Source organism: Bos taurus, chromosome X (assembly GCF_002263795.3).
Source record: "Bos taurus isolate L1 Dominette 01449 registration number 42190680 breed Hereford chromosome X, ARS-UCD2.0, whole genome shotgun sequence".
Lineage (NCBI taxonomy): Eukaryota > Metazoa > Chordata > Mammalia > Artiodactyla > Bovidae > Bos > Bos taurus.
The window spans coordinates 110,804,044-110,830,799 of record NC_037357.1 but is presented as its reverse complement, the minus strand read 5'-3'; the positions used below and the strand labels follow the sequence as shown (position 1 = coordinate 110,830,799).

The 26,756-nt window shown below is 34.0% G+C and overlaps 1 protein-coding gene across 10 annotated transcripts in view; it reads right to left on the bottom strand.

Moving 5' to 3' along the window:
• The window catches only part of DMD (dystrophin), a 2,236,915-nt gene that overhangs the window by 1,473,962 nt on the left and 736,197 nt on the right, over positions 1 to 26,756 (bottom strand). For all 10 annotated transcript variants that reach the window (XM_024988361.2, XM_024988358.2, XM_024988360.2 and 7 more), the window contains 3 exons: positions 24,512 to 24,635; positions 11,313 to 11,400; positions 138 to 379 (listed from right to left, as the gene is read on the bottom strand). In XM_024988361.2, the coding sequence (XP_024844129.1) occupies positions 138 to 379; positions 11,313 to 11,400; positions 24,512 to 24,635 (454 nt within the window). The remainder of the gene's footprint in view (positions 1 to 137; positions 380 to 11,312; positions 11,401 to 24,511; positions 24,636 to 26,756) is intronic.

Here is a 26,756-nt window from a genome sequence, read left to right as displayed (position 1 = left end):
CACTTTTATTTTAATCTTTACTGTGTTTCACTAAACCCATAAGAAGAAAATTTTATCATTAAGTACTCTTCTATTCTTCTGGAAATTTCTAAGAAAGTCCTATTTATGATGCTCCAAATAGGAGCAAAGATTCTTACCTTACAATTTTTTAACTGGCTTTTAACTGCTGTTGGCTCTGATGGGGTAGTGGGTTGAGTTTTCAACCAGTTTTCTGCAGTAGTTGTCATCTGCTCCAATTGTTGTAGCTGATTATAGAAAGTGATGATGTTGTTCTGATACTCCAGCCAGTTAAGTCTCTCACTTAGCAATTGGCAGAACTCGATCCACCGGCTGTTCAGTTGTTCTGAGGCTTGTTTGATACTGTCAGCATTAACACCCTCTAGAAAGACAGATTTAACAAATATATATATCCACTGAAGCCACAAACTGAAAGACATTATCTGAAAACCAATGTTGACTCAAGTTTAAAACTATTCATCATCTGAATGATTTCAAATAAATCATTTATTTATTGAAGAAGCTGAAGTATCAATATGATTTCTGATTGTTGATTGCAAATTGCTGGAGTTGCATTTTATCAAAGAACATGAATACAACAAAGTACTAGCTAAGGATACATAAGATATAGTAGAGTAGAATACGTTTAAATAAAAACAAAAAATGCACAAAGTTATGATGGGGGGATGGAAGATTGCAGTCAAATAACTTTTTGGATATTTCCAAATAAACGCTAAATATCATGTATATTATTAAACTACACGTCTAAAAAGTAACATATTTTCACTTTTTAAAAAGATTTACAATTAGTTGAATTGTTATTATTTGGATTTTTTGTTTAAAATCCCTTTATTGATCACTGTGTCATACATGTCTTTAATTAAAATATGGGCATAAAATTGTAAATTTCCAATTTCTTTTTAAAAAATTTTATTGGCCATCTAGTTGATTTATAGTGATGTGTTAGTTTCAGGTATACAGCAAACTGAATCAGTTATACATATTCATGTATCCACTCATAGATTCTTTTCCCACACAGGCCATTACAAAGTATTAAGTAGAGTTCCCTGCACTACACAGCAGGTTCTTATTAGTTATCTATTTTATATACAGTAGTGTATATATGTCAGTTCCAATCTCCCAAATTATCCTTCTCCTCTTCTTATTCTCTGGTAACCAGAAGTTTGCTTTCTACATCCATGACTCTACTTCTATTTTGTAAAAAGTGAACATGTATTAAAAAAAAATCAATTTAATTATCTGTTTATGCTATACAAAGCCAGAAAGAAGCAGACTGAACATGAGTCCAAAGAAAGAAAACAAGCATTAGGAAAAAAAATCTTTCTAATTATAAAGAAGATTTTTGAATTATTTACACATCATTTACAAATGTGGAGGTTGATCTGAATATTTGAAAACGAGCTACAGAAATACTCAAGCAGAAAAAAGTCTATCAAGGGCAAAATGGAAACATAACCATATCATTATCAACTTTAGCCTTCCAGAAAACCTACTATGTCTTACGGAATATGTTGTCTTTTAGCAAATTTCATCTCATTTAATTTTTTTTCAAAGTGTGATATGTAACTAATGCCATACTAACGAGAGTACAGCAATATCACATTATTAATTCTGTAGAGTTCACAACATGTAAATGTTCTTACACACACAATGTGTTTACATAGCAACTTCTTTAATAAATTACACTAAAGAAAAATATTAAATATAATATGGACATTAAAACATAGCTATGATAGCACTGATAACTTCCTAATATTTCTGAAATACTGAATACTCAAATGTTTCCTATTCCCACATATATTCACAGACTCAAAAGAGATCATACGCTCAGTGTAAGGGTCTTCCTCTAGATTAAAGTATTTAAGGGGCTATTGTGATCTAGTGAAGACCAACTTGTCCAGGAGAATCTTCTTTTATGAATGTCCATTTTATACAACTTTCTGATAATATGATTCAGTTAAAAGACCAGTAAGTTATTAAGAAGTCTGAAGACCATCTCTAGCAAATATGAGGCCTGAAGTTCTGCTAACTTGTACATGCCTCCCCTTTCACTCTTTATAAAGAATAAAAAACATGGATTTGAAGTCAACAACTATATTATTTTATTCTCTTCTACTTTTCTCTGCTCAGATACTCTGATTTATATTTTGTTGTAATTATGCTATGCTGCCAAACCACATCTCTCAATTCATTTGAAACACAGCTCTAGTTTCGCTAATTTCAGAGTTGGACACTATTCAAGATGACACTGCAGAAAACAAACCACAAATAACATTTCCACATATACAGCTAAAAAAGGCAGCCTGTGGTTTGCAGGAGCAAACTATTCCTCTAATACCCTTGTAATAGTTAAGGAAGCAACTGGTTTTATTGAGACATTGAGACATCTGGATGTTTCATGGGATATTCTGCTTGGGATAATTTGGTTTTGAGCAGTGACCAAGAATTATACCAAAATATGTTCCGAGGGATGCCACTAAGAAACTATAGTTATAAAATCATGTTTGTTGCAAAGTATAAGAGAAGAATCCAAATGTCCGGTCATATAGGCACTCATTTTGAGAAAAAATACTATGATAAAGTGCTGATAATATTGCTGGAAAATGAAATGGAGTAATTTAAAAATACACAGGGTAGAAACTGTAAATTATGTTAGAAAACGACTCAAAAATGTGCCATGGATCTAAAGGAGCAGATGTTTAGGAGAAATATTTTCAGCATATATTAAATGTGAATAAGCACTTAGAAGAAGGGAGCCCTTGGTATTTCAAGTCCATGATAGACAAACAAGAGGTGCTAAAGTAAATTAAAAGTACTGATGGAATGATGCTGCAGTGAATTTATTTAGCATTAGTCCAAATGATAAGGGAATACAGAAAATATTATCTCAATGTTCCTGAGGTCAACCATATGAAAACCCCTAAGCAATTGGAAAAAAATAATAAATTAATTTTCATATGAATAATACATGTTAATTTAATCAGCAAAATACAAATCAAATTATAATGCAGTATCAGTAAGTTCCATGGCACCTAATAAAATCCAGAGATAGAATTTAATGAGTCCTTGATCATTACCTGAAATTATCAGTTCAATGTCATGCCTAAAATACGTCCAAATGCTAAACATTGCTTCAAAAGAAATTAATATAAATGGGAAAAGTGAATTGAGTACCATTCCACTTTGAAATCTACAGTACTCTCCACTAATAAGCATACTGACTTTTATAACTGAATAAAGGGAATGAAAGTATAACAACATGTACAAGAAGGATCTCTTACGAGGATAAATGGTAAAGGCAGGCAAAAGTTCACAGTAAGAGCTCTGGTATTAGGCACACCTGAGTTCAAATCTGACCTCTCCCTTTACTAAATGAGTGAAGTTGGTTCTGCTAAGTACTCATATTGTACTTTACTTTTTTCATCCATGGAATGAGGATTGACATGTACACACTACTATATATAAAATAGTTAACGGACAAGGACCTACTGTATAGCACAGGGAACTCTGCTCAATACTCTGTAGTACTCTAAATGGGAAAAGAATCTGGAAAAAAATAGACACATGTATATATACAACCGAATCACTCTGCTGTGTACCTGAAAGTAACACAACACTGTTAATCAACTATACTCCAATATAAAATAAAAAAAAAAAAAATACAACTGACTTCATAGAACACCTATCAGGGTTCTGAGTTAACATGTGTGAATCGTTACACCAAACATGACATATACCAGGCAACCAATAAATATTAGTCAATGTTAATATAAAGAAATAAAAAAAGAACCTATAGGAAATAAGGAAAAGAGATCATATCTTTCAAATGGTGAAATTAGGGACAGGAGGAGTTTTTAATGATTAAAAAAGATCATTTGTGAAAAATAATAAATATTTTTAAAGATAGTAGTAATTTTATATAATATGGCACTAATATGGAATAAAGTATATTTATACATTTTATAAGAAATCATATCAATCAGCAATGAATACATAAGAGCTTATTAGGGAATCTTGGAATAATCGGTCATAAATTTATAATCATTTGAAATTCAAGTTACAAAGTATAGCCATGCCAAAAGTTAAAAACAGAAATTTCTACATGTCACTGAATAATATATGATTTTGACTGCAGATAATCAGACATTTTATTATTAAGGCTTTATATGGAAATACAGTATTAATTCATATACGAATATGCTTCCTGCTCAACTACAGTATATCCTGTCTTTCTAAACTATAAAATCTCCTAAGAAAAATGTCTCCACTGGAAGTATCTGATAGAATTCTCAGCTTAGAGTAGGTACAAAATAAACACACTACCTGTGAAATTGCCCAACACCAAATCTAGCCTACTTCATACAAATACAAACACTAGGGGAGCAATAGTCGCAGATGCGAAAAGCCAAATACAGAGACCCAGGCATTCTCTTTTCCTTCGAATTTGATCCCTTGGAGGAGGGATCAACTAAAATTGGAAACGTTATTACTTCAACTTCATGAATTAATTGGCCATCTATTATCTACTAGTAGTAATGAGATTATGAAAAAGTCCCTTAAAACTTTTCAGAATAAATAAAGGTACTGTTTCCCCAGCAAATACTCCCATGTGAATAATTTTATATTTTTTATGTGCATTTCATAGAATTATGCTTCTTAACTGAAAAATTTTCAGTTTCAAGAAAGTTTATAAGTGCAGATACCTGCAAAGTTTTAAGTATCAACTGTTTGAGCATCTGGTTTTTTTTAATTTTTTCTTAGCTACTTAAGAACACAAACATTAACTCACCAGGCGTTATGAACAATACTTATGGAAACCATTTCATAGTAGCACATTAGAATCTCAGGGATAATGGATCATAATCCATTCACATTTCATATTCTAAACAACCCCTGAAATAGTCTATGAATAAATATATTGCACCCAGAGGAAATGGATCATTACTTGAAGTGCATCCATTAATTTTATTACTTGTATACAGTGCATAACAGACTGTTAGAATAATTTTAATTGTGCACCACCTTCCATGCAAGTACTTCAAAACTGCCACTTAAAGTGAAGTATTCCTCATCAAGTATATTCATCATTAGCCATGAAGCCAGGGTAGAATAATACAAAACCTGTGTTTTCAGAGCTCTTGAGTTAGAAGAATATTTGGAGTGAAAACTTAAAGTAAAGTTGCTAATAGTCTCCTGTTTTTGTTGCATATTAAGTGAGGGTCATTACAAATCCATTTGGCATTTAATATAACAGCCTAAAATGTAATTGAAACTTAATCAGAGTCCATGAAAATAAGGTCTGGGTATTATAGACTAATTCTAGGGTGTTTTCTGATGACGCTAACTTTTATACAACTGCCACATCATCTTGTTTTAAAAAATAATAGCTTTAAAAAATAGGTTGTGCATAAAATTCATGCCCCTAATAACTCTAATATATAAATTTACAAATATAACTTTTTTCATTTTTTCTTTTTCTAAACAGCACTGAAAAATAAGGTAAAAGTATTTAAAGTATTTACATTTTAAAGTATTTAATGAACTATAAACCAAAATACTAAAAATACAGTTCCATACTTAATATTATGGATAAGAGGAGCCCTTGTCTGTGTAATTATGATATTTAGCAGACTATTAGGTTTTACCCTAATTTTCCTTTTTTCAGAAGAAAAAAGTCAGATCTCTACTCGTATTTGCTTTTGTAACTAATTTTCCACAACAGTGACCTCTTTAATTTCCTCCCTTCACACACTACACTCACAGACACACAGAGACACACAGAGACACACATACCAGGAACTGAGTCTCTTCCTTTGGAGATTAAAGTTAAACAAAGAAAAATGTGCCTGTCAATTAACAACATTTATTGACTGTGAACTCTGTGTAGACCATTATCCCAAGTGTAACGTGGAAAAACAGGAAACATAAATGAAGCTGCCCAGAACTCAGGAAAGAATAAGAGAAGAGGAAATGAGTACAACCGTGGAAAGCTACTCATTCATGATGGAGGGGCTGGACCGCTGCAAACAGTACCATTTCCATGCCCCATTGATATACAGAGCAGCTACAAAATCACTTTCCGTTAAAATATACAATTAGAATAGTTATTGCCTCTGAAAATACTTCACAGTGATGTGAAAAGATAATGAGACGTTTGCCTTTGAGGTGAGTCAAACTGACCTAATGCTTGCCCTTACCCATCTGACAAAGTTTTGCCCAAATTCAAATGACATCATTCATTTTAAAGTATTTAATGAACTATAAACCAAAATACTAAAAATACAGTTCCATACTTAATATTATGGATAAGAGGAGCCCTTGTCTGTGTGATTATGATACTTAGCAGACTTACTATTAGGTTTTACCTTAAACACTATAATCTAACACTCATGGGATGATGGCTTTGAAATGTTCTTTTAGTCTAATATACTAATAATTACTACTTTTATTTAAACATTTCCTTAATGTGATTGTCTTCAGGCTCTTAATTAACACATAGAAAACTACAATTAGAAATTGAAAGTGAAGCACAATTTAATGTAGAAAACATTACTAACCCTATTAGATAATTATAGGATCTCCTCTGGAAATTGTAGTAAAACCATTTTAAGTTTTTAAATGAATGTTTTGATGCAACATTTTGGTAATGTCAATTCAATTTAGTATTTCAATACTAATAAAGGAAAATAATTTATCAAAACCAGGGTCTTTTTTTGTTATATCTGACTGAAAAGGAGACTAAATATTTGATGCAAGAACATTATTTTACAAAAAGAATTAAAAATGAAGTCTAATGCTAAACAGATAAAAATGAAGTAAGCATATTTTTAGGCATAAAACTGTTCTAGACTGTCCTGAAGTCCCATAATCTCATTCAAACAATGAAAAGCTTTTGCTCTAAAGTTATGCAAATGAGTTAAAAAGCTGTTCAAAATAAAATATTTGAAACCTGTGTTTATTAATAATCTATATTACTGATATGATAGCAATATACTTGATATTTAATAGCTAAAATTTTCTAAAATTTTAATTAGTTTATATCATTTTGTATTTAAATTAATATAAAAATAAACATTAAAGAGGGTCCATATTGTATATTGTTTTAATTTAAATAAATAAAAATCTGGAAATTCCCCTTCTCAGAATATCACAATTACAGGAAACATAAGTAGATCACTAGGTACCCAATTTCATCTCCCACTTACTCTCATTAAAGTTCTAGGATGTGAATAATTTATACAGACTAAGGCTATGATACTAATCTTATATAGTGACAATAAACTTCATAAAGATTCTATCTGTGAAAAATTTCTCCAACAAGATGAAGAGCTCTCCACCATTCAACACTGTAACACTATCCCCCATACTTATCTGATCAACTGATTTTGATACAGGAGCAATAAATTCAATGTTAATTAAAAGAAACAGTTAAATAGATAAATCAGTTATATCAAAATTCCATGTCAAAATCCCAGAAATTAACATTTTATATAACATTCTCCCTTTTAGTATCACTGTAGCCTCCATTTTGAGTCCATTCTGAGCGTGAAGATCCTTTATAGTCTTCTAAAAGAACTGATACACTTAAGAGGAAAATGTTCATGTATAGCTTTTATGTATACAAATAATTTATGCAAACTTTTGATTTAAAAAAAGGTCGCAAATGAATGAATAAGAATCTCTTACTGAATTCCTGCATATTATTCAAGTATACATCATTCTACTTAAAAATTCATAATATAGTTGATATTAAAACTTAAAATATTTAATAGCAACTGTATTATAATATTCTGCTTATAACACTTGGCATTTGATAAGATGCAGCCAAAATGAAAATTATCTTCTAATTGATCATAACTTCTATTTAACCCTGCAAAACTAAACATGTGTTATGAGAAACAGTGTTTTCAGGACATACAATTGATTTTTAGCACAACTTTGCAACATCAAATGAAAGCAGTTTCTTCAATATTGGCATCATGGTAATAATCTCTGTATTTTTAACCATTTTGAGACACTACCTCACTCCGTTTCTCAGCGCCTTTCTTAAATTGATTTGGCAAATGCCTTCAGGACTAACAGATACTTTTTCTTTTGCATTTCTTAAGCGGTACTAAAACTTCATGCTTTCAGTAGATACTTAGAAATGGCCAAAACTGATTTGGAAATATGTTTGGAAATATACCATTTGGGGTCAAAACTGATGTAAACTATAAGCATTGAGGAATCTTTTTTTGCAAGTCTTAGAGTTTCATTCTGAAGGTAAAAGAGTTCCAAAATCATTTTAGATACTTTAAACATGCTCTAATCTGATGATAAATTATTTTATTTAAAAATTCAGTTTCCTATGTGTGTGTACACACACATATATAGTTATGGAATGCTTTCTTTAAAATATAATAGCTATATTTATGCTTATCTCCATACGTATTTTAAATTATGAATATATGTTAGGTGTTGCTATCATAGGGAATCAAACATTTAATGTATATATATTAGTATTACTTGGATATAGTTATAACATCATATAAGAATAATCTGCCTTTATCTTAATTTTTAAGGACAAGATATATGGTTAAAGAAATAGATATTTACATGGGATCATAAATGAAGTACCATGATTCCGCTCTCTTTTTCCTTTCTATAAATAAAAACAAGGATGTGTTTTATATGGTTATGAATTTTATTACACTCCATAGTCACACTTGAGAAAGGAAATTCTTAACTTGCAAATTTAAGAGCTTTACTGAGGTAACTGTTGAGAAATCTGGTTTAGAGAAACTTCAGTGTGTCTTTCAACTTCATGAACCACATCAGTATACTCTAGCATTTGGTTCTATGTTGGTGGAGCAGCTGCAATTTAGGATTGGGGGTTCCTCTGAAATATACCTAGAGAGGTACTCCAAGCACTTACTGCATGTCTGGCTTAACTCACAACTTGCACAATTGCTTAAAATAAACACTAAGCAATAACAAAATGATAAGTTAGAATCTTTGAGTGTACTTTTTAGTAATTATGTAAATTGTTTGATTGAATGGAGCAAAGTAGAACTATCTATGCTCTATTTATAGCTCAAATCTGAAATTAATTATGTATCACTTACACCAAATAGTCATTAACAGAACACATGAGAAGCTTAAAATTTGGTCAATATAGTCATCCAATGAGGAATGTCTCAAATCACACCCCCATCCCTTACTGCTCTTTGCATTGTACAGAAATTAGAATTTTCCTTCAGAAGTGTTATTTTCTGACTGAAATTACCAATGTCGTTATCTCAATTACTGCCTTAATTTTGCTTTGCTAAATAGAATTTAATCGGCCAATTAATATTTATTAAAGACCTAGTATAGATCATGATTTTTCTTCATGCTTCCAAAATTTTGAGCTATGAGGGCAATAATCTAGAAAACTATGTTATCACTAATCATAGGATCATTTTAACCCGTGCATTGTGTTCAGTTGCTTCAGTAGTGTATGACTCTGCGTGACCCTATGAACTGTAGCCTGACAGGCTCCTCTGTCCATGGGATTCTCCAAGGCAAGAATACTGGACTGGGTTGCTTATAGCCTCCTCCAGAGGATCTTCTGGACCCAGGGATTGAATCTGTGGCATCTCCTGCATCTTCTGCCTTGTAGACAGATTCTTTACTGCTGAGTCGCCTGGTAAGCCCTTTAACCCTGCATATCATTTCAATTTAAAAACATCATTATTTAATTTCTAAATTTTAACTTATTTTTTTAGTTTAGTCATTCAGTCGTGTCTGAATCTTTGCAGCCCCATGGACTATAGCCCACCAGGCTTCTCTGTCCATGGGATTTCCCAGGCAAGAATATTGGAGTGGGTTGCCATTTCCTTCTCCAGGGGATCTTGCCAACCCAGGGATCAAACTTGCATCTCTTAAGTCTCCTGCATTGGCAGGTGGGTTCTATTTTTTGAGTAATTCAGTGTATACTACTATCAGATAATCTGAGTTAAGGTCTGCTTTATATTTGATTATGAACCAAGGCCATTTAAAGTAGAGACCATGTAAAAGTATAGATTTTATATCAGTTTATAAAAATGAAAAAGTGATAATGCAGTTACCAGGGGGAAATTATATAACAGTATAAGGATATTTTTAGATCATATAATTTTATGTAATATGAATATGCTGTTGTCAAACTCATCAGTTAAACTGCCCAGCAAACATGTATCTAAACAACTATATTTTTTGTTTTTTGCATCTTCTATATATTCTTTAACCATCAGCTATCATATTTGCTTGCCTTTATTTTTAACCAAATATAGTCATGAGGCCCATTAGAAGGAGAAAATGAATTTATTTCCTAGGAAGATCATCGAATTTTTTAATGCCAACATGGCAATTAAAGCAAAAATAATTCAAACACAGAATTTATGCCTCAGAATGCAGGGAGGTACTGGAAAAAGGTGACATGCCTAACAAAAACATTTGTGACATTTGATTTTTATATTCTTATAAACATATTCTTAAAAAAATAACCTTGTTTGGAAATAGCTTTATAGGGACAGGGGAGCCTGGTAGGCTACAGTCCATGGAGTCACAAAGAGTCAGACACGAATGAGTGACTAAGCACATACACACACTGATTTTCATAAACTACTTACACCTAGAAATGAATACGGTAGTATAACAATGACAACTGGAAAGAACTTTGTTTATAATTGACATCAATAGCATTTTGTTCAGACAGCTTTTGGGGTACCAAGTGTTAGCAAAAATTAATTTTAATTCATTTAATATTTGTTTTGTTACCTTTGTACCTTTACCTCAAAATAATTGAAGTTAAAAAAAAAGTTTCCCTTAGGAGACCTTTTTTTTTAAAATAAGTTAAAAAATGAAAACAACACAGAAAATGTCAAATATATTATTAGCAAATAGGTATGGGAAAAATATATTCCAAAATTATTTTAAATCTGATTATAATCACTTTACATATATCATATGATTGCTTACATTTCCATTTATTTCTGCAAATCTTGTTTTCTTAAATCATTTGGACAAATGTAAGCAGACTTTGCACTAAAATTGATTTCTCAGCAACAGACTAATAAAATATTCTACCACATCTCATTTTCTTCCATTGGACTCAAAGTTGAATTTCCTCAAATAATCTGCTTTGCATTAAGAAACAATAATAAAAAGCTCACAAACTCACTTTAAATTTTCATTCAGGAAGTGCTTATCTGATATAATTCAGCTGATAAATATGAACCTATGTGTTTATCAAATCCCTAAGAAGATTATCTAAATCAACTCCGTGTAATTACCATTCACCATCTGTTCCACCAGGGCCTGAGCTGATCTGCTGGCATCTTGCAGTTTTCTGAACTTCTCGGCTTTTTCTCGCTCTATGGCCTGCAGCATGATAGCAAAGGTGAGTATTCAGTACAAGGATTGTGAAACTACACAGTAATTATAACTTCTACTTGCCCTTTCAAGCCTTAAGATATTTCACTCTGTCAGTTTATCATGAGAATCTAAAGATATTTTTCTCAAGTTCTTGGCAATAGATGCATCAAAATGGCAACGAAGCACAAGTCTTTTTCATAGTAAGTTGTTTCTTAAAAAAAATAAAAATAAGATGTCTACTGTTAACATTTTTTACCTAATAGTTTCTGAAGCATTATAAGTTAAGACTGCCCCCGCAAAAGGAACCAAAGTCAAATCATAACAAACCATGAAACGATAAAGTGTTAGATCATTAAAATGGAATTTACCTTTTAAAAATACACCACTGAAATTGTTCCTAATAACATCAGTATATATTCTTTATTAAAAATAAAACAGAAAATACAATAAGTATACACAATGGGAAAAAGTATACTAGCATAAATCATTTAGTGGAAAAAAAACCCGTATTTATCTAAATATAAGACTGCAGGTTAATTTTTCTAAAATTGTCAAAGTATTCCCATTTCAAGGAAAAAGAAATTGAGTTTCATAAAGTTTCCTAAATCCCTTTGTTCATTTCTCCTAACCAAAGTTAACTTTTAAACAACAGAAACACAGTAACTTAACAAAATGTAATATTTGATACTGTTGAGCTTAGCAAATAATGTCTCTACAGAGACATCAATTCTAAGCTATCATGCAGTAGAACTATACTACTATAGTCATTAAAAAGCTATAGCTATAACAATGTTATATGTCCTGAAAGCATCTGCAGAAAAAACAAGCTATAATATATTAAACATATAATGAGAGCAATACTTCTATGATTTAATAGTCGCCTTATACAAAGATTTCACTTGAGTTTGTGGCAGCAGGTTTTTATACATCAGACTGTTTTGTAAAGCTTTTAGATTTATAGGCATTTAAACAAATATTCCAGATTTTAATATTGGAGTACAGGTGGGAAGCATATAATAGATATATGCACACTCTGAGGAGCATTGTTCGATAGAACTTACAGCAAGAATGGACAGAGTTTGTATCTGCATCCCACTAGCCACATGTGTTTGTTTATTGAGCGCTTGAAACATGGCAAATACAACTAACTGGGTATAATAACTTTTAATTTAATCTAAGTTGACTTAAATTTTAAAAGCTACAATGTCTCAACTGTAATCGCAGAGTGCAGATCTAGTGTCTTCCCTCTGAAAGCAAAGAGTTAAAGACAGACACACAGATCTAGATATGCAGACATAAGTATAGATACAAACAATATGACAACACTAAAAATACTTTCAGATAAGTAAGTAATCATCTAAATTGGACAATTCTCCAAGCATATCAAATGCTGGGAATGCTCATAAAATAATCCATATATTTTTAAATATTTTAAAAGATTCTCCAATTTAAAGAAGTAGTCACAAGTGAATAGAGTTATTTAAATTTATTTTAAAAAGAGTTCCATGAACTAGGATTATTGGATTCAAGGTCAAAGAAAGCAAAATTCTAAAAGAGCTGATAGATAATAGAATACATCCAATCAGGAAAAAGGTAACATACATTAAAACTAATCAAATTTAGAAAAGTGAAATAAAATACTATAAAACGTCAGTCCTTTTTATAAAAGTATTTATAGCCTAGCTGGAATATAAACACTTTAAATTATGACATCAAGGGCAGCAAATGAGAACACAGTTTCATGTAATTGGTACCAAAACTCCAAAGGTTATAGAAACATTTTAGTATCTTGGATTCTACTTGAAATTTTCTAAGTACACAGACTGTGGTGCTTGGGGATTTATATGTTCCCAGGATCCCATACCAATTAGCAGGTGAAACTTCTGGGTTATCTTGAAAGTCAGTTTCACAAAGACATTACTGAATTGTTTACAAAAGCATGTGCACAACCATGGAAGGTTCTAGCTTGCTGCTTGAACTGAAAAGTCCATGAAAATAAAGGAGCCACAATACACTGCTAAAGATAAGAACATAGACGAAGCTCTAAAATTCACTTTTTCTTAATTCTCAAGTTTTGTCTTCTAAATTATCTGTCCTTTGCATCTAATTGCCATGTTTCCTAATACTTTAAATTTATTCTCTATTAAAAGATAAATGGTCTTTGCAAAGGACTCAGCAAAAAATAAGCATATTCTAAGTAAATATATGACATTCAAATACTCCCACTATCAAGAGCTACAGCAGGATTTGAGGTGTCTCAAATTTTAACTACATCAGGTAAAAAAAAAAGAGAGAAAATAAACACTCGTACTATAACAAAATGACAACAAGGACAATAAGAACAAGCTGTGTTCTTCAACTTCAACAGTTTTAGAATTACCATTTTCTATCACAGTAGCGTCTATTTTATCTACATTGAGTTTTTTTAATATATTAAATTATATAAAGAGTAGAATCAGAATACCATGTTGTCTTTATAAATAATGAAAAGAAATTATTAATGGCCTTCTAAATGTCATGATCATTATCTCTTTATTCTAAGCATCTAATGGAATAATCAATTAGTATTACTAACAGAGAGACAAAGATAATTGAATATCTTGGGGGCAATATTTGAGGTTAAATAAACCTTGCTTGGTTAGCCATATTATTCCAATTGTTCTAATTTATGTAACAATAACCAGCATCTCACCACAACAAAACAATAATCTCTGGAGTAGGTACACTCTCCCATTTTGACAGAGGAGGAAAGCAAGACACAGAGAAATTTGTGAAAGATTTGAAAACACTGACATAACCATGAGAAAAAATGGAGTGCCTAACCCTGTGTACCAAATTACTGTGCATGTGCATTATTTTATATGTGCTTCATAGTAATTCTATCAGATAGAATCAGCATTATTTTCTCCTATTTTACACAAGATAAAACTGAGTGCCAATAAGATTATCAAATATCCAAGATCACAGAGGTAAAGGGAATTCCTTGGTGGTGCAATGGTTAGGACATTGCTTCCATTCCTGGAGGCACGGATTTGATCCTTGGTCAGGGAACTAAGACCCCACAAGCTGCCCGGCATGGCCAAAACCAAACCAACAACAACAAAAAAAGATCACAGAAGTAGAAAGCTTTAGACCCCTGATGATCTAATTACAAGTTAAGGTCTCTTTCAAACATACTCTGCTGCTTCTAGAGGTATTTCAATGAAGATGAATCAAACAGATTTGAACAGATGTGATTCCAACTCACAGTAAAGATAACCTGATAGTTTGGAATTCATCAGAGATGGCATTCAAAATATTAATGCAGCATAGGCACCAAGGTATCAGAAGGAATGCCTGGTCACTTGATATATACACTTGACAGTCTGTAAGCTGGCTGGCAACGGTGTACAACCCAATTACTATACTCCATAGGCAATGTATATTCCATGCAAACTGAGTAACTGAGGCACAGAGATACAGATTTAAGAAGCCGTTTAATAGCCTCTTCATATTCGTCCATGTTTACATGATACCTGAGTTCTGATAAGTTACATCACTTTAAAGAGGAATATTGGAAAATAAAGAGAAATACTGGCACAAATGTGCCTTGAGAAGTACGAAGCCGTTAGTGAAGAGTCCAGCAACTTTCATTTCATACACAGCTATAGATGGTTGACTAAAAATAAAATGAAAAAATGTAGGGTAGCAAAGAGGCAGGAATGAAGGTAATCAAAAGTTTGAACCAACAGACTTTAGTTGGTTCGAATCTCAGTTGGTTCGAAGGCTGTCCCCACTGCTTTCTGCTGTCTGACATTCAGAAAGTGTCACTGGTTGATTCTCAGTCCTCAACTTACTTATCAGGATAATTTGGTTCAGATCAGTCCTCTTCTTGGGAATACTGATGTGACTTCCTAGAATATGAGCACACACTTCCTCCAACCTCAAAGACTGCCTTACTCAGTCTGCTATGCTGGTTCCTCATCTCCCAGACCTCTACATTTAGCATGTTCTCGGACTCAACTATATTTACATTCATTCAGTCCAATGACTTTGCATCCTTCTTGACTCTTTATCTCAAACCCCACAGGCAATCCACCAGAAAATCCTACTGACTCACCTCAAAACACATCCAGAAAGTGATGTTGCAACTGTACTCACTACTACTGCACTAGTCAAAAGACCCCCATCATCTCTCACGAGTCTGGATGTTTCAGAATAACCTACTAAATGGTATTTCTACTCCTGCCTTTGCCCCCTAATGATACACTCTCAACAGAGATGACAGAGGAAGCCAGCCCACTCTCCAGAAGTTCCCTTCTCACACAGAGCAAAAGCTCAAAGCCTAACCATGTCACCCAACCTTCATCTCCCTACCCTCTCTGACCTCTTCTGTTACTCAACACCTATTTCAGCCCCAGACATAGTGTTTGTTACTCTCTCATCCTCTAGGCACTCTCTTACCTCCTCCGTCTGTGCATTTACCCTTCTCTCTGCCTTAAATGCTCCAATCTGGGGTATGTGTCCATTCTTCACTATCTTTAAATCTTTATTAAATGGTACCTTCCCAGTGAGGCTTTCAACTGCCACTCTATCTACACACACACATACACTTCTTAGCTCTCTTCCTACTTCATTGTCATCTTTGGCATTTATCAGTAACATCCTATATTAATCTGCTTAATTTCCATCTTCCCCACAGGCATATCAACTGTAGATCATGTATCCTTATGCATTCTCTTCTTTGTGCTATCTCCAGTGCCTAGAATAGGGTCTGGTATACGATAGATGCATAAAAAAGTGAGGTCTATCAGAGCATAACACCTCCATATACAATGTTATGGTCTCTACCACCTACCCTCAGTTCAAAATCTCTAAGAAGGTGTACATGCATAACAAATCCTGGTAGCTATACATACAGTGGTCCAACAACCATCCCAGGGGTTTAGGGGCTACAAGCTCTGAAAAGTAAAGCCGGATTCAGTTTTAAAGTCTCCTGGAAACTTTAGGTTAGATTGAGAGTTGTGCACAACAATTCTCTCTCCAACAGAATTGTTATGAAGTCCTGATAACAGGAATAAACAATGGCTCAAACAGAAAACAAAGAGTACTATGTAAAGTTCACCAAGTTAAAACAATAGAATCTCACCTCGGTACTTGCAATAGAATGAAGAAAATAACATATTAAAAAAAAGAACCGAGTATAAACTCCCGACAACAGCCTACCAAACAAAACTCAGGAAACATTTTTGGCATCTTTGCTAAGATATCCTGGACTCCAGGAAAAAGTGACATAAAATTATGAGACTAGACAATGCTGAATTTAATAGAAATGAAATGAAATAGCAAGGCAACAGAGACACCAATCTCATAAGGATCACGATCCTAAATGCTTAATGGAGACTGTAAAATGGAGAACTGATACTGAACAAAAGACAAAGGAATGTTTCTTGACTATGATACTAATCAGGATTCTCTGGACTCAGTAGTAATTCCATTTGGCAAGTAGAGAGTATCATATTTTCAAGTACTCTAATTAAGTTATTCCTGAATTTTCAGACTATACAAAATCTTTGGCTATGCTGGCATGTCAGAATGTTTTGTTACCCACTAGAGAATAAGTGTAACAACATTTTAGTGGTCTCAAAAATTTTGGAGATTAATTTTTTCTCAGATTTTCTCAAATGTTTCAGCATCTTCACTCTTTCTTCCTCTTCCATGGTTCTAAATCAATCAGTCAGTCAATCTCTTTCTTTCCCTCTCTCTCTCCCTCCCTCTTACACACTTACACACACACACACACACACACATATATATATATATTTTTTTTTTTTACACATAAATATATGGGCTGCCTGGTGGCTCAGTAGGTAAAGAATCTGCCTGCCATGCAGGAGACCTAGGTTTGTTCCCTGGGTTGGGAAGATCCCCTGGAGAAGAAATGGCAACCCACTCCACCATTCTTGCCTTTGAAATCTCATGGACAGAGGAGCCTGGAGGGCTACAGTCCATGGCATCACAAGAGTCAGATACAGCTTAGTGACTAAATAAAAACATTAGAGAGATGCTGGTAAAAAGGAGGACATGTAGGACACAGAAAAGAGAAGTTTACTAGTTCTTCAATAAGCTGATTAAAAACACTTACAACCTCTTGTCCTCCTTCTTACCAGCATCTCTTTAATGTGTGTGTGTGTGTGTGTGTGTGTGTGTGTGTAAACTTTCTCCTTGTTTTAAGGCCAAGAGCATCATCTGAATGTTAAGGATGGCACCCATTTTCTTACACACATTTCATCTTCAATGTTAGTCCAAATATCTATAGTTAGCTTTTAGCCCTCACTATTATACAGAATATGAAAGGCTCCAATATTCTTCTTGCCAGGTACAATGCTTCTTATAACATTAAGTACTGATAACTAAACAACCTATTTAAAATCACCTTATTCATGAAATCATGTCTGCCCTTGACATATGAGCTTTTTCTAATCTTTCTTCCTGTAGAGCCTCATCCAGCTTTTCTGCATGTGTGTTCCTTAATATCTGTTTATCATATATGTAAGCCTATGCATATATATGAGTGATATGTATACAATATTTTAATTTTAATTTTTTTCTTTTTATAATAGAACACAGTTGGGAAATAATTTTCTCTCAGAGAATAATGCATTAGTCAGTATATACTCTGTATGTGATCCTATGTTTAGAAGCTACTACTAGAATCTAAAGTATCTGGTACACAAAATTCAAGTAAAAAAGGCATCGGTGGACCATTCTATGAGTAATGTATTGTTCATTTTCAAATATATAATATGCTCACAAAAATTCTTACAGCTCATCAGGAAATTATGAATTCTAAAGTGTATACCTTCAAGTGCAAAATAAAAGACAATTCAAATCACTGTGTTGGACCCATGAAACTAATATAATAGTGGGTGTAAATTATAATTCAAAAAATAAGATAATTGATCAAAAAGGCAATTTAGTTGTATTATAAAGAAAAAATGAAACATAATCAGCATAAGTTCTAAGCAAAGTATACAGAAAAGAGACGTTTACTAGTTCTTCAATAAGCTGATTAAAAACACTTACAACCTCTTTTTCTCCTCCTTACCAGCATCTCTTTAAAAGACACCTCCTTTCATGACATCTTCTCTAATTAATATGAAAGTCAGTTCCACATTCCCCAGAGTCCTACTCTGACTATAGAAGCAATTAATTTTGTTTTCACTTAAGATTCTATAATGAAGTTTTACCCTTTGACAGAAAAAGTAATTTATTCACTCAAATGTTTATTCGGAAGATGTTATATCCTTCATATTGGTAGCAGAGCCTGACTTAAAATGTGTCTGCAAAACTGAAAAAAAATCACTTACTCACATAGTGAAACATTAATTAGATTAAATATCAGGCACTAGATAACACACTGCAATACCAAAACCAAACTAAGCCAAATCAAAAGAAACAGGGAAAAAAAAAAGTCAGAGTAAGTTTCTGGTTTCCAGAAACCAACACTATAATAAATGTAACAATAGTCATAAATCACTCTAGATAAGTAAAAAAGAATTAGGTCATGGTAGCCCTCATAAAGGCAACATGAAGACTGACTTAGTCAATGGCTTTCAGACAAAGGCTACCAGAAACACACCTGTAGATTAACAAAGTTTATTTATTTGTTGTAAGAAGTCATGGCATCTAATAGGGAACTATTGGGATATGTTGCTAAGAGGATGTTACAATAGTTTAGAGGGCTTGGGCTTGTGTAAAGTGATGCAGATGGTCAAGGAAGTAAAGCTTTGCCTTTATTAGATGCTGTAAGGAAGTGAAGGTGATTCTATGATTGCTGTGCTTAGTCACTCAGTCATGTCTGACTCTTTGTGACCCCATGGACTATAGCCCGCCATGCTTCTCTATCCATGGGGATTCTCCAGGCAAGAATACTGGAGTGGGTTGCCATGCCCTCCACCAGGGGATCTTCCCAACCCAGCGATCAAACCCAGGTTCCCACATTGCTGGTGGATTCTTATCAGCTGAGCCACGAGGGAAGCTCAAGAATACTGAGTGGGTAGCCTTTCCCTTCTCCAGGGGATCTTCCCAACCCAGTAATCGAACCAGCGTCTCCTGCACTGCAGATGGATCATTTACCAGCTGAGCTACCAGAGAAATCCATGATTCTATGATTGGATATCTTAAATTTTCTTATCTCGGTTGCAGGAAGAATGTAGAAAGACTAAAGCCATGATTAGTAAAGGAAATGATCTGCCATATTAGTGAAGAGGAAGGATATTTGGGTCATTTTGGGTGGTATGGACCAGTGGTCCCCAGTCTTTTTAGACACCAGGGACCAATTTCACGGAAGACAATTTTTCCTTGGACCAGGGAGGGGGATGGTTTTGGAATGATTCAAGTGCATTACACTTATCGCGCACTTTATTTCTATTATTATTACATCAGGTCCACCTTAGATCATCAGGCATTAGATCCCAGAGTTTGGGGACCTCTGGTTTGGACAGTGTCAGTATTTTTTACTGTACTGAGGCATGATTACATAATGGTCACATTTCTGTTGCGATCCATCATGATCATGGAGTGGCCTTGTCTGATGTTAGCACTGTGAGCAGTTCATCATATTTAACATGAGAACTTGACAGATGAGTTGCAAGCACCACTACAGTCTCCAGCATCTCCAAGTCCTAATGGCAGTGCCCAGCTAGCTCCCGGGTCTCAGTGGCTGCTCTCTTCTTTCTCAAATGAATACAAACAAAGGCAAAAACGATACTAGCTATGTTTTAATAAGTTTGCTTTGGCAGAAGTGAGGTGGAAACCTCTAAAGGAATACAACATTAGTGGCTGTGAAGGCAGCTAGGGACTGTCATCTTAAACCCAAGTGAGCTATGACGTTAGCTTTAATCAGGGCTCTGGTGATGGGAATAGAGAGGATTGGATAGTTTTAAGAGTTGTTAAGGGAATGAGATTAATTGAATTTGTCAAAGGGTAGACTTGTGAATGGTAGGAAAAAAAAAAATCTAGATGACCCAGTTCGCTTTCGGGTATCTGGGTGATGCTGCTGGAAAAGGAACAATAAAAAGAAAGAATAAAACAGGGCTGGGGAGATTGAAGGCAGATATTCAATTAAATGCGTCTATTAGGCAATGAAATATACTGGACTGGGCTTTAGGGAAAAGACATAAGCTAAAGACCCACATTTGGGGATCATGAAAAAACAGATGCTATTTAAATGGGAAGTAATGAGAATAATCTAGAGAGAAAAACAAGGGAAGAACTGTGGAGCATTTCAGTATTAAAGGAAAAACAAAATGAAACAAATGGGCAAAAACTTAAAAAGGTAAATAGTAGTGAATAGTATCCCAAAATCCAAAGGAGGAAATACTTTCATGAAGGACTAAGAGGTTAATGGAGTTTAGTCCTGCAGAGAAGTTAAGGGAAAATACACACACATACACACACACACACGTATATGTTTATAGGAGAGGAAGATTTTCTCAAAGATAGAAAAGCAGCCTGTTTAAAGGCTGATTCTTTATCATCAGAAAATAGGGAGAGATTGAAAAAATGGGGGTGGGGTTAAATGAAAACAGAATCCTAAGAACACAGACAGTGGAGATATTGAACAACACCCATCCCCTGGGATTGAACAACACCCATCCCCTGGGATTAGCCCTAAGGAGTCAAAGCAGTCTCTTCCACTGAGGCAGAGGAAAAGAAAGAGACCATGAACACAAATACATGAAATATAAGAGATACTATTTTAACTAAAATAAGATGAAAATTCACCTACTGTAAATGGTGGGGAAAAGTTTAAGAGACCCATTAAAATTTGAAGTAATTATGGAGAGAAGTTGAGAAATTTACTAGGAAAGTATGGAAAGCTTAGGAAGAAGTACTGATGAGTCTCTTAAAGTGTGGCAGTTTAGAAATGGAGTAATGAAGTGTCTAAGGTATTGTTAAATTAAGTGGGTAGGTGAATTGAGGAGATTAGAGAAATGGAAGCTTTTGGAGACAGCAAGACAGCCCAAATGAACTGAGATTTTTAAGGATTAAGGCACAATTTGGGTGGAGGAGATTGAAGACTTTGGCATCAGGTTCACAATGAGAAAACAATAGAATAAACTGGTGAATGACAGATGGCAACTTGACATGAAACACAAGGGAAGAGAGAGTTTTACATAAGAGTGGTATCTTTGGAATTGACCCTGAGAAGTGAGTAGACTAGCAATTGCAAAGGAGTGGTGGAGTGAGTCATTAGTCTTTGTGGTGATCCAAGGGTACAAGTCTTTTCTGTGTATGAACAGAATGGGTCTATGGGACAGAAAGTTTGTTTTAGAAGAAGGGTTTCTGAGTGTAAAGTGAATGAGTGTGAGAAAGCACACAGAAGAGGAAGTGAGACAGAGGAAAGAGTACAGAAGAGCAAATTGATGAGGATATTAGAAAGGACAGGTGAATAGAGGTTCCTATATTCTAGTGGCAGACACAAATAACAGAGATAATGGAAACAAATTAATTGTCTTGAAGATTTCCAACAGAACTTGGTGAAAAGTTGGTCTGATAAGTCTAGGTTCCAGGAAGAGCCCAAGGCCTGTTGACCTGAACAGCTACAAGGAAGGCTTTCAGAACATTGGAGAGGTATAAAATCACCTTATGGTAAGAAGAGGTTGTTTTGAGCTTCTCTGGTGGCTCAGTGGTAGAGAATCCTCCTGCCAATGCAGGAGACATGGGTTCGATCACCTGTAAAATCAGCTGGAAAGTCTGAACTGTGGCAACATTAACAGAATGAGTGAAGGAACATCTAGGAGTCTAGTAAAGTCTCAGAGGGTGCACTGATCTTAAACCTTTACAGACATAGAAACCATCTGTGGATCTTTTCTAAATGCAAATTGACTTATCAAGCCTGAAAACAATCCTACAGTTCTAAGCTCACAGGCGATGCCAATATTGGTTGTCCAGGGTCCACACTGTCAGTAGAAAAGTCCCTAGAACTCAACTCTTAAATAAGTGTATTATGTTAATTATATGGATAAAACACATGGTTAATACAGAAGGAACATTTCTGTCTGATTTAAAAATATATAAAATTGAAGGGATGCTATCCTAGGATATGCTAACTGGGTGAAAGTGCTTGATTGCTTCATTCATTTATTACTTCAAGTGAAAGATGAAAAAGAGGGAGTGATATTTAGCCAGTTTTAATGGCTGCCTAAAAATGAATTAATACCACTCAAGCTCATGAGACGGGCCTCCCATGTGTTCATAATAACCTACATAAGTGGACAGGTGAAGAAGCGAGAAAATTAATGCATGCAAAAATGCATATCCATCATCATTGCTTTGTATTTCTCTCAAGGATTTTTTAATACCTATACATTATATTTAGCCTGAAGGAAATGTCTAGGTAAATCATTCCATGTCTTATTTTAGTAGGCAATTAAGAATGATGTTGTTATTTCAGAATATGAGAGGAGAAGTTGATAAAGGTGACTCACCAGGCATCAGAAAACCACTCATACACTATTGTGTATATATATATATATATATATATATATATATATATATATATATATATATTTTTTTTTTTTTTTTTTTTAGCGCTTTCAGTCTCTCATTGCTGACACAATTGATTAAATGTAAATTGCTTCTAGGCAATCATATGATAACAGGAAACTTTTGAATTTACAGTCTTAAAATGTTAGAGCTCAATCTTCCTGCTTGATCAGTTATTTTAAGATACAGAAATAGGATGGCATATAGATAAGTAGATTGCTCAGATAGATAAAAATTTTAATTAGCTAATAACATGTCTATCCAAGGTGATTCATACTTTCAGTGGGTCAATATGTCGCATGAACTCCAAAACATAGAGTGCATCTTCTCTAAGTAATTTTCTACTTGTAGAATTTCCCTCAAAAAACTATAACAAAGAATATACCTTCAAATAAGTACATTCAAATAAGACATTTTGCTATTTTCTACTATACATAATACCCTTCATTTTAATTTTAAAACTAAATTATTAACAATATAATCATAATTCCCTTTTCTTGAAACTGTTTATAAATAGTCCATTATTAAGCTGATAGCAGAATATATCAAAGCCAACAAGGAATTTAAAATAACTTTCCCATTTATAAAGTCAGCTCTCAGAAATGTTGATGAAATTATTTCTCCCTCTAAAGTAGCCTTAAAAAAAGGATTATTTTCTCCTAAAAGACATATTTTTTGTTCTTCAAAAGTTCCAACCCCACAGCAAGTATTACCTTGTATCTATATTAGTGTTGTATTTGTAAAAATCTAACAGATTTTGTAATTCATGAAATCAAATGATTGAAAGATAAAGCAGAGTTAATCCACATATGAGATCCTCCTATAACTAAAATTATTTAACATTCAAGATACCTGTTTCTTTAGCCTTCCCACTGAAAATATTTACTATTTCTGTTAGAAATTCCCTCACAAACTATTGCAAATTACCTATCAAAATGGATGTTCATATGTCAAAGTTGAAATATCAAAGCCTTGATAATGTCCCTGAAGATGAATATAGCTCTTATTAAATTAATAAAAACTGCATTGTAAAGGATAAAACTATAATGTCTCAGTAGGGAATAAAAACAGCAAATGATCTCTTATAAATATATATTGAAAAAGGTTGGGTATCTTTTAGTTATGGTATGATTTATGATAATTATTAATGACTACAAAGTATAGCATTTTGATGATAGTGAGAACACAAAGAGAGTCTATAGTATTTGTAAGGATCAGGTCTTTTCTTTTCCATTCCATTCTGCAAGCCTACTAAAATCCCAGCCTTCAGATGAAAGAACAAGGTATAAAGGGAAATCAATACGACTTCATGCTACAAAATTGCTAATTTACAGCTAAATGATATAAAAGTTAAAGACGGTTAACAAAAAGTATTCATGGGCAGTCACAGCAGAATCAGGAAAGACTTCTCTAGGCTAAACTTTGATTCTACTTGATATGTAAAACATATTTTAAAGATATATTTAAAAGCAGTATAGCATACCACATTAATTTTTTCAACTCTAAGAGAATCATAGAGTTCAGAGCACAGGGTTTACAAGCAGCAAAAGTTAGAAAAATACATAAAAATTAATGCATAACCTACATTGACTTTTTCTTTAAGGTCTGAGAAGTTGCCTTCCTTCCGATAGACTGCAAATTCAGGACTCTGTAACACGGCTTCTGAACGAGTAATCCAACTGTGAAGTTCAGTTATATCGACATCCAACCTAAGACAGGGAAGAATAAGGATCATTATTTCATGATTATCTCTTTCTTCTGTATGGGGGAAAAAAGGCAATCTATCCACATTTAGCATTCTTCTCCCAATATAAAACTTCTGCCTGATGCCCCTATTAATGTTAATATCACTACTATTTCCCTAGTCAGGTTGGCTCAAAATTCAGTCTTCTTTGATCTGGTCTTTATGATCACAGAGGTAATCTTATTCATCTCAATGTAGCAACGACCTGTACACTATCTCCTATAAGCTACTCTTCAGCCTTTGCTTGAATGTCTGCATTGATTGAAAAATCAGTATTTTCCAAGATAAATCATTTTTTGGGAACGTATTCACAACAAACAAACAAAGATTCCTGTTGGTAGCCCCCATTAAACCATACGTAGAATACTCATGTCGTCTCCACAGCCATAATGAGGCTGCATTTGGTCAAGTGACTCTCTATGGCAAATGAGCTATTGGTATGTGTAATGCAAGCACAGGCTTGATTAGTCCTTGCACCTTGGATCTTGTCTTCATGGAACACACACTCTGAGAAGGCATGTGTTATATAAGAACTTCAAGGATCCTAAAGTGCTTGAAGGAAGCTCACTCTTGCCAGGCAGAGAGACCACAGGAAAAAGCAAGTGGTACGGAAATGGCAACCAACTCCAGTATTCTTCCCTGAAAAAAGCCCCATGGACAGAGGAACCTGGCAAGCTACAGTTCATGAGGTCGTGCAGAGTTGGACGCCACTGAGCAGGAAGTGCCAGGCGAGTGAATAAAGCCTCCTTTGACCTTCTGACCCAACTCAAACACCAGCTGAATACATCTAAGTGAGTGCTCCAGCTGACTTCACTTAGAGCTACAGAACTGCCCACGTTGCAGGATTGTGAGATATGATAAATAACTGTTGTTTCAAGCCATTACATTTTGAGGTGGGTTATTACGCTGCAAGAGATATGTGATCACCTACACTGTTGTTCTCAAACACTCTTTTTTGCAGAGATCTATGGAGCTAATGGAAATAAACTATTAACTGATTAGGTGATTCAGATCCAGTTAAAGCAGAGATTTTAAGGGAGTCGCAGATGAGTTGCAAGGGTGGAGAATGTCTAGGAATCACTTGAAATTTCAGGCACAATTCTGAATGCGTGTGTGTTTTTCTTGAGAAAGAATCTATAGATTGTATCAACCTTTTGTAAAGGTTCTATGATAAAGGGAATTTAGAGACCATCTAATCCAATTGATTATAAAACAAAATAGACAAAAGTATCCAGGGAAATAAACGTATTCAATTTTCACATGAAATGTGTGGAGTATACCAAAAACACAAATACGAGATATTAAGATGCCAAGTAATGTACTGTATTCACCATGCTATAGTTTTTTTCTCCAATACAACCCTCTAACGGTTGAAATCAGCTGTTTAAATCTGCTAGAATAGTGGCGCCGACATTTTTGGTGCCAGGGACTGGTTTCATGGAACACAGTTTTTTCCAGGGACTGGGGGTGGGGGTGGAGATGGCTTCTGGATGACTCAAGTGCATTACATATAGTGTGTTCTTTATTTCTATTATTGTTACATCAGCTCCACCTCAGATCATCAGACATTAGGTCAGGCAGGTTGCGGACCCCTGCAATAGAAGATATCTGATGGTCAGCCTACACTACTCCTAGTTACTTTGATGATATTCCTTGGTTTGTGAGTATCTTACTTTCCTTAAAATTTGATTCCTAACAAAATCATATGAGGAGTGTTTACTATAATCAGGAAAGAATAGACAAGTATCTTCTTTCTTTATGAATACTTTCATAGATGTGGCCTTTAAATCAAACAAACCTGTGAAGAATTTTTTTTATTTTGGTTGCAGGCTATTGTTTTAAAATTAAACTGATAAAAAGTTTCACAGAACACAAAACATTTCCAAAAGCATGGCCTCCTTTGCTTTCTTACAAGCCTGTGCTAAATAAAGTATGATTCATCTCTTTGCTGTATGAGGAGATGGAGGATCAGAGAAATTAATTAATTGATCTCAGATTGTTAGTACCATAGGGAAGAAACTTAATTCATCTTGTTCACCATTATATCCTTCACCTCAAAGAATGCCTGATTCATAGTAATAAGTAT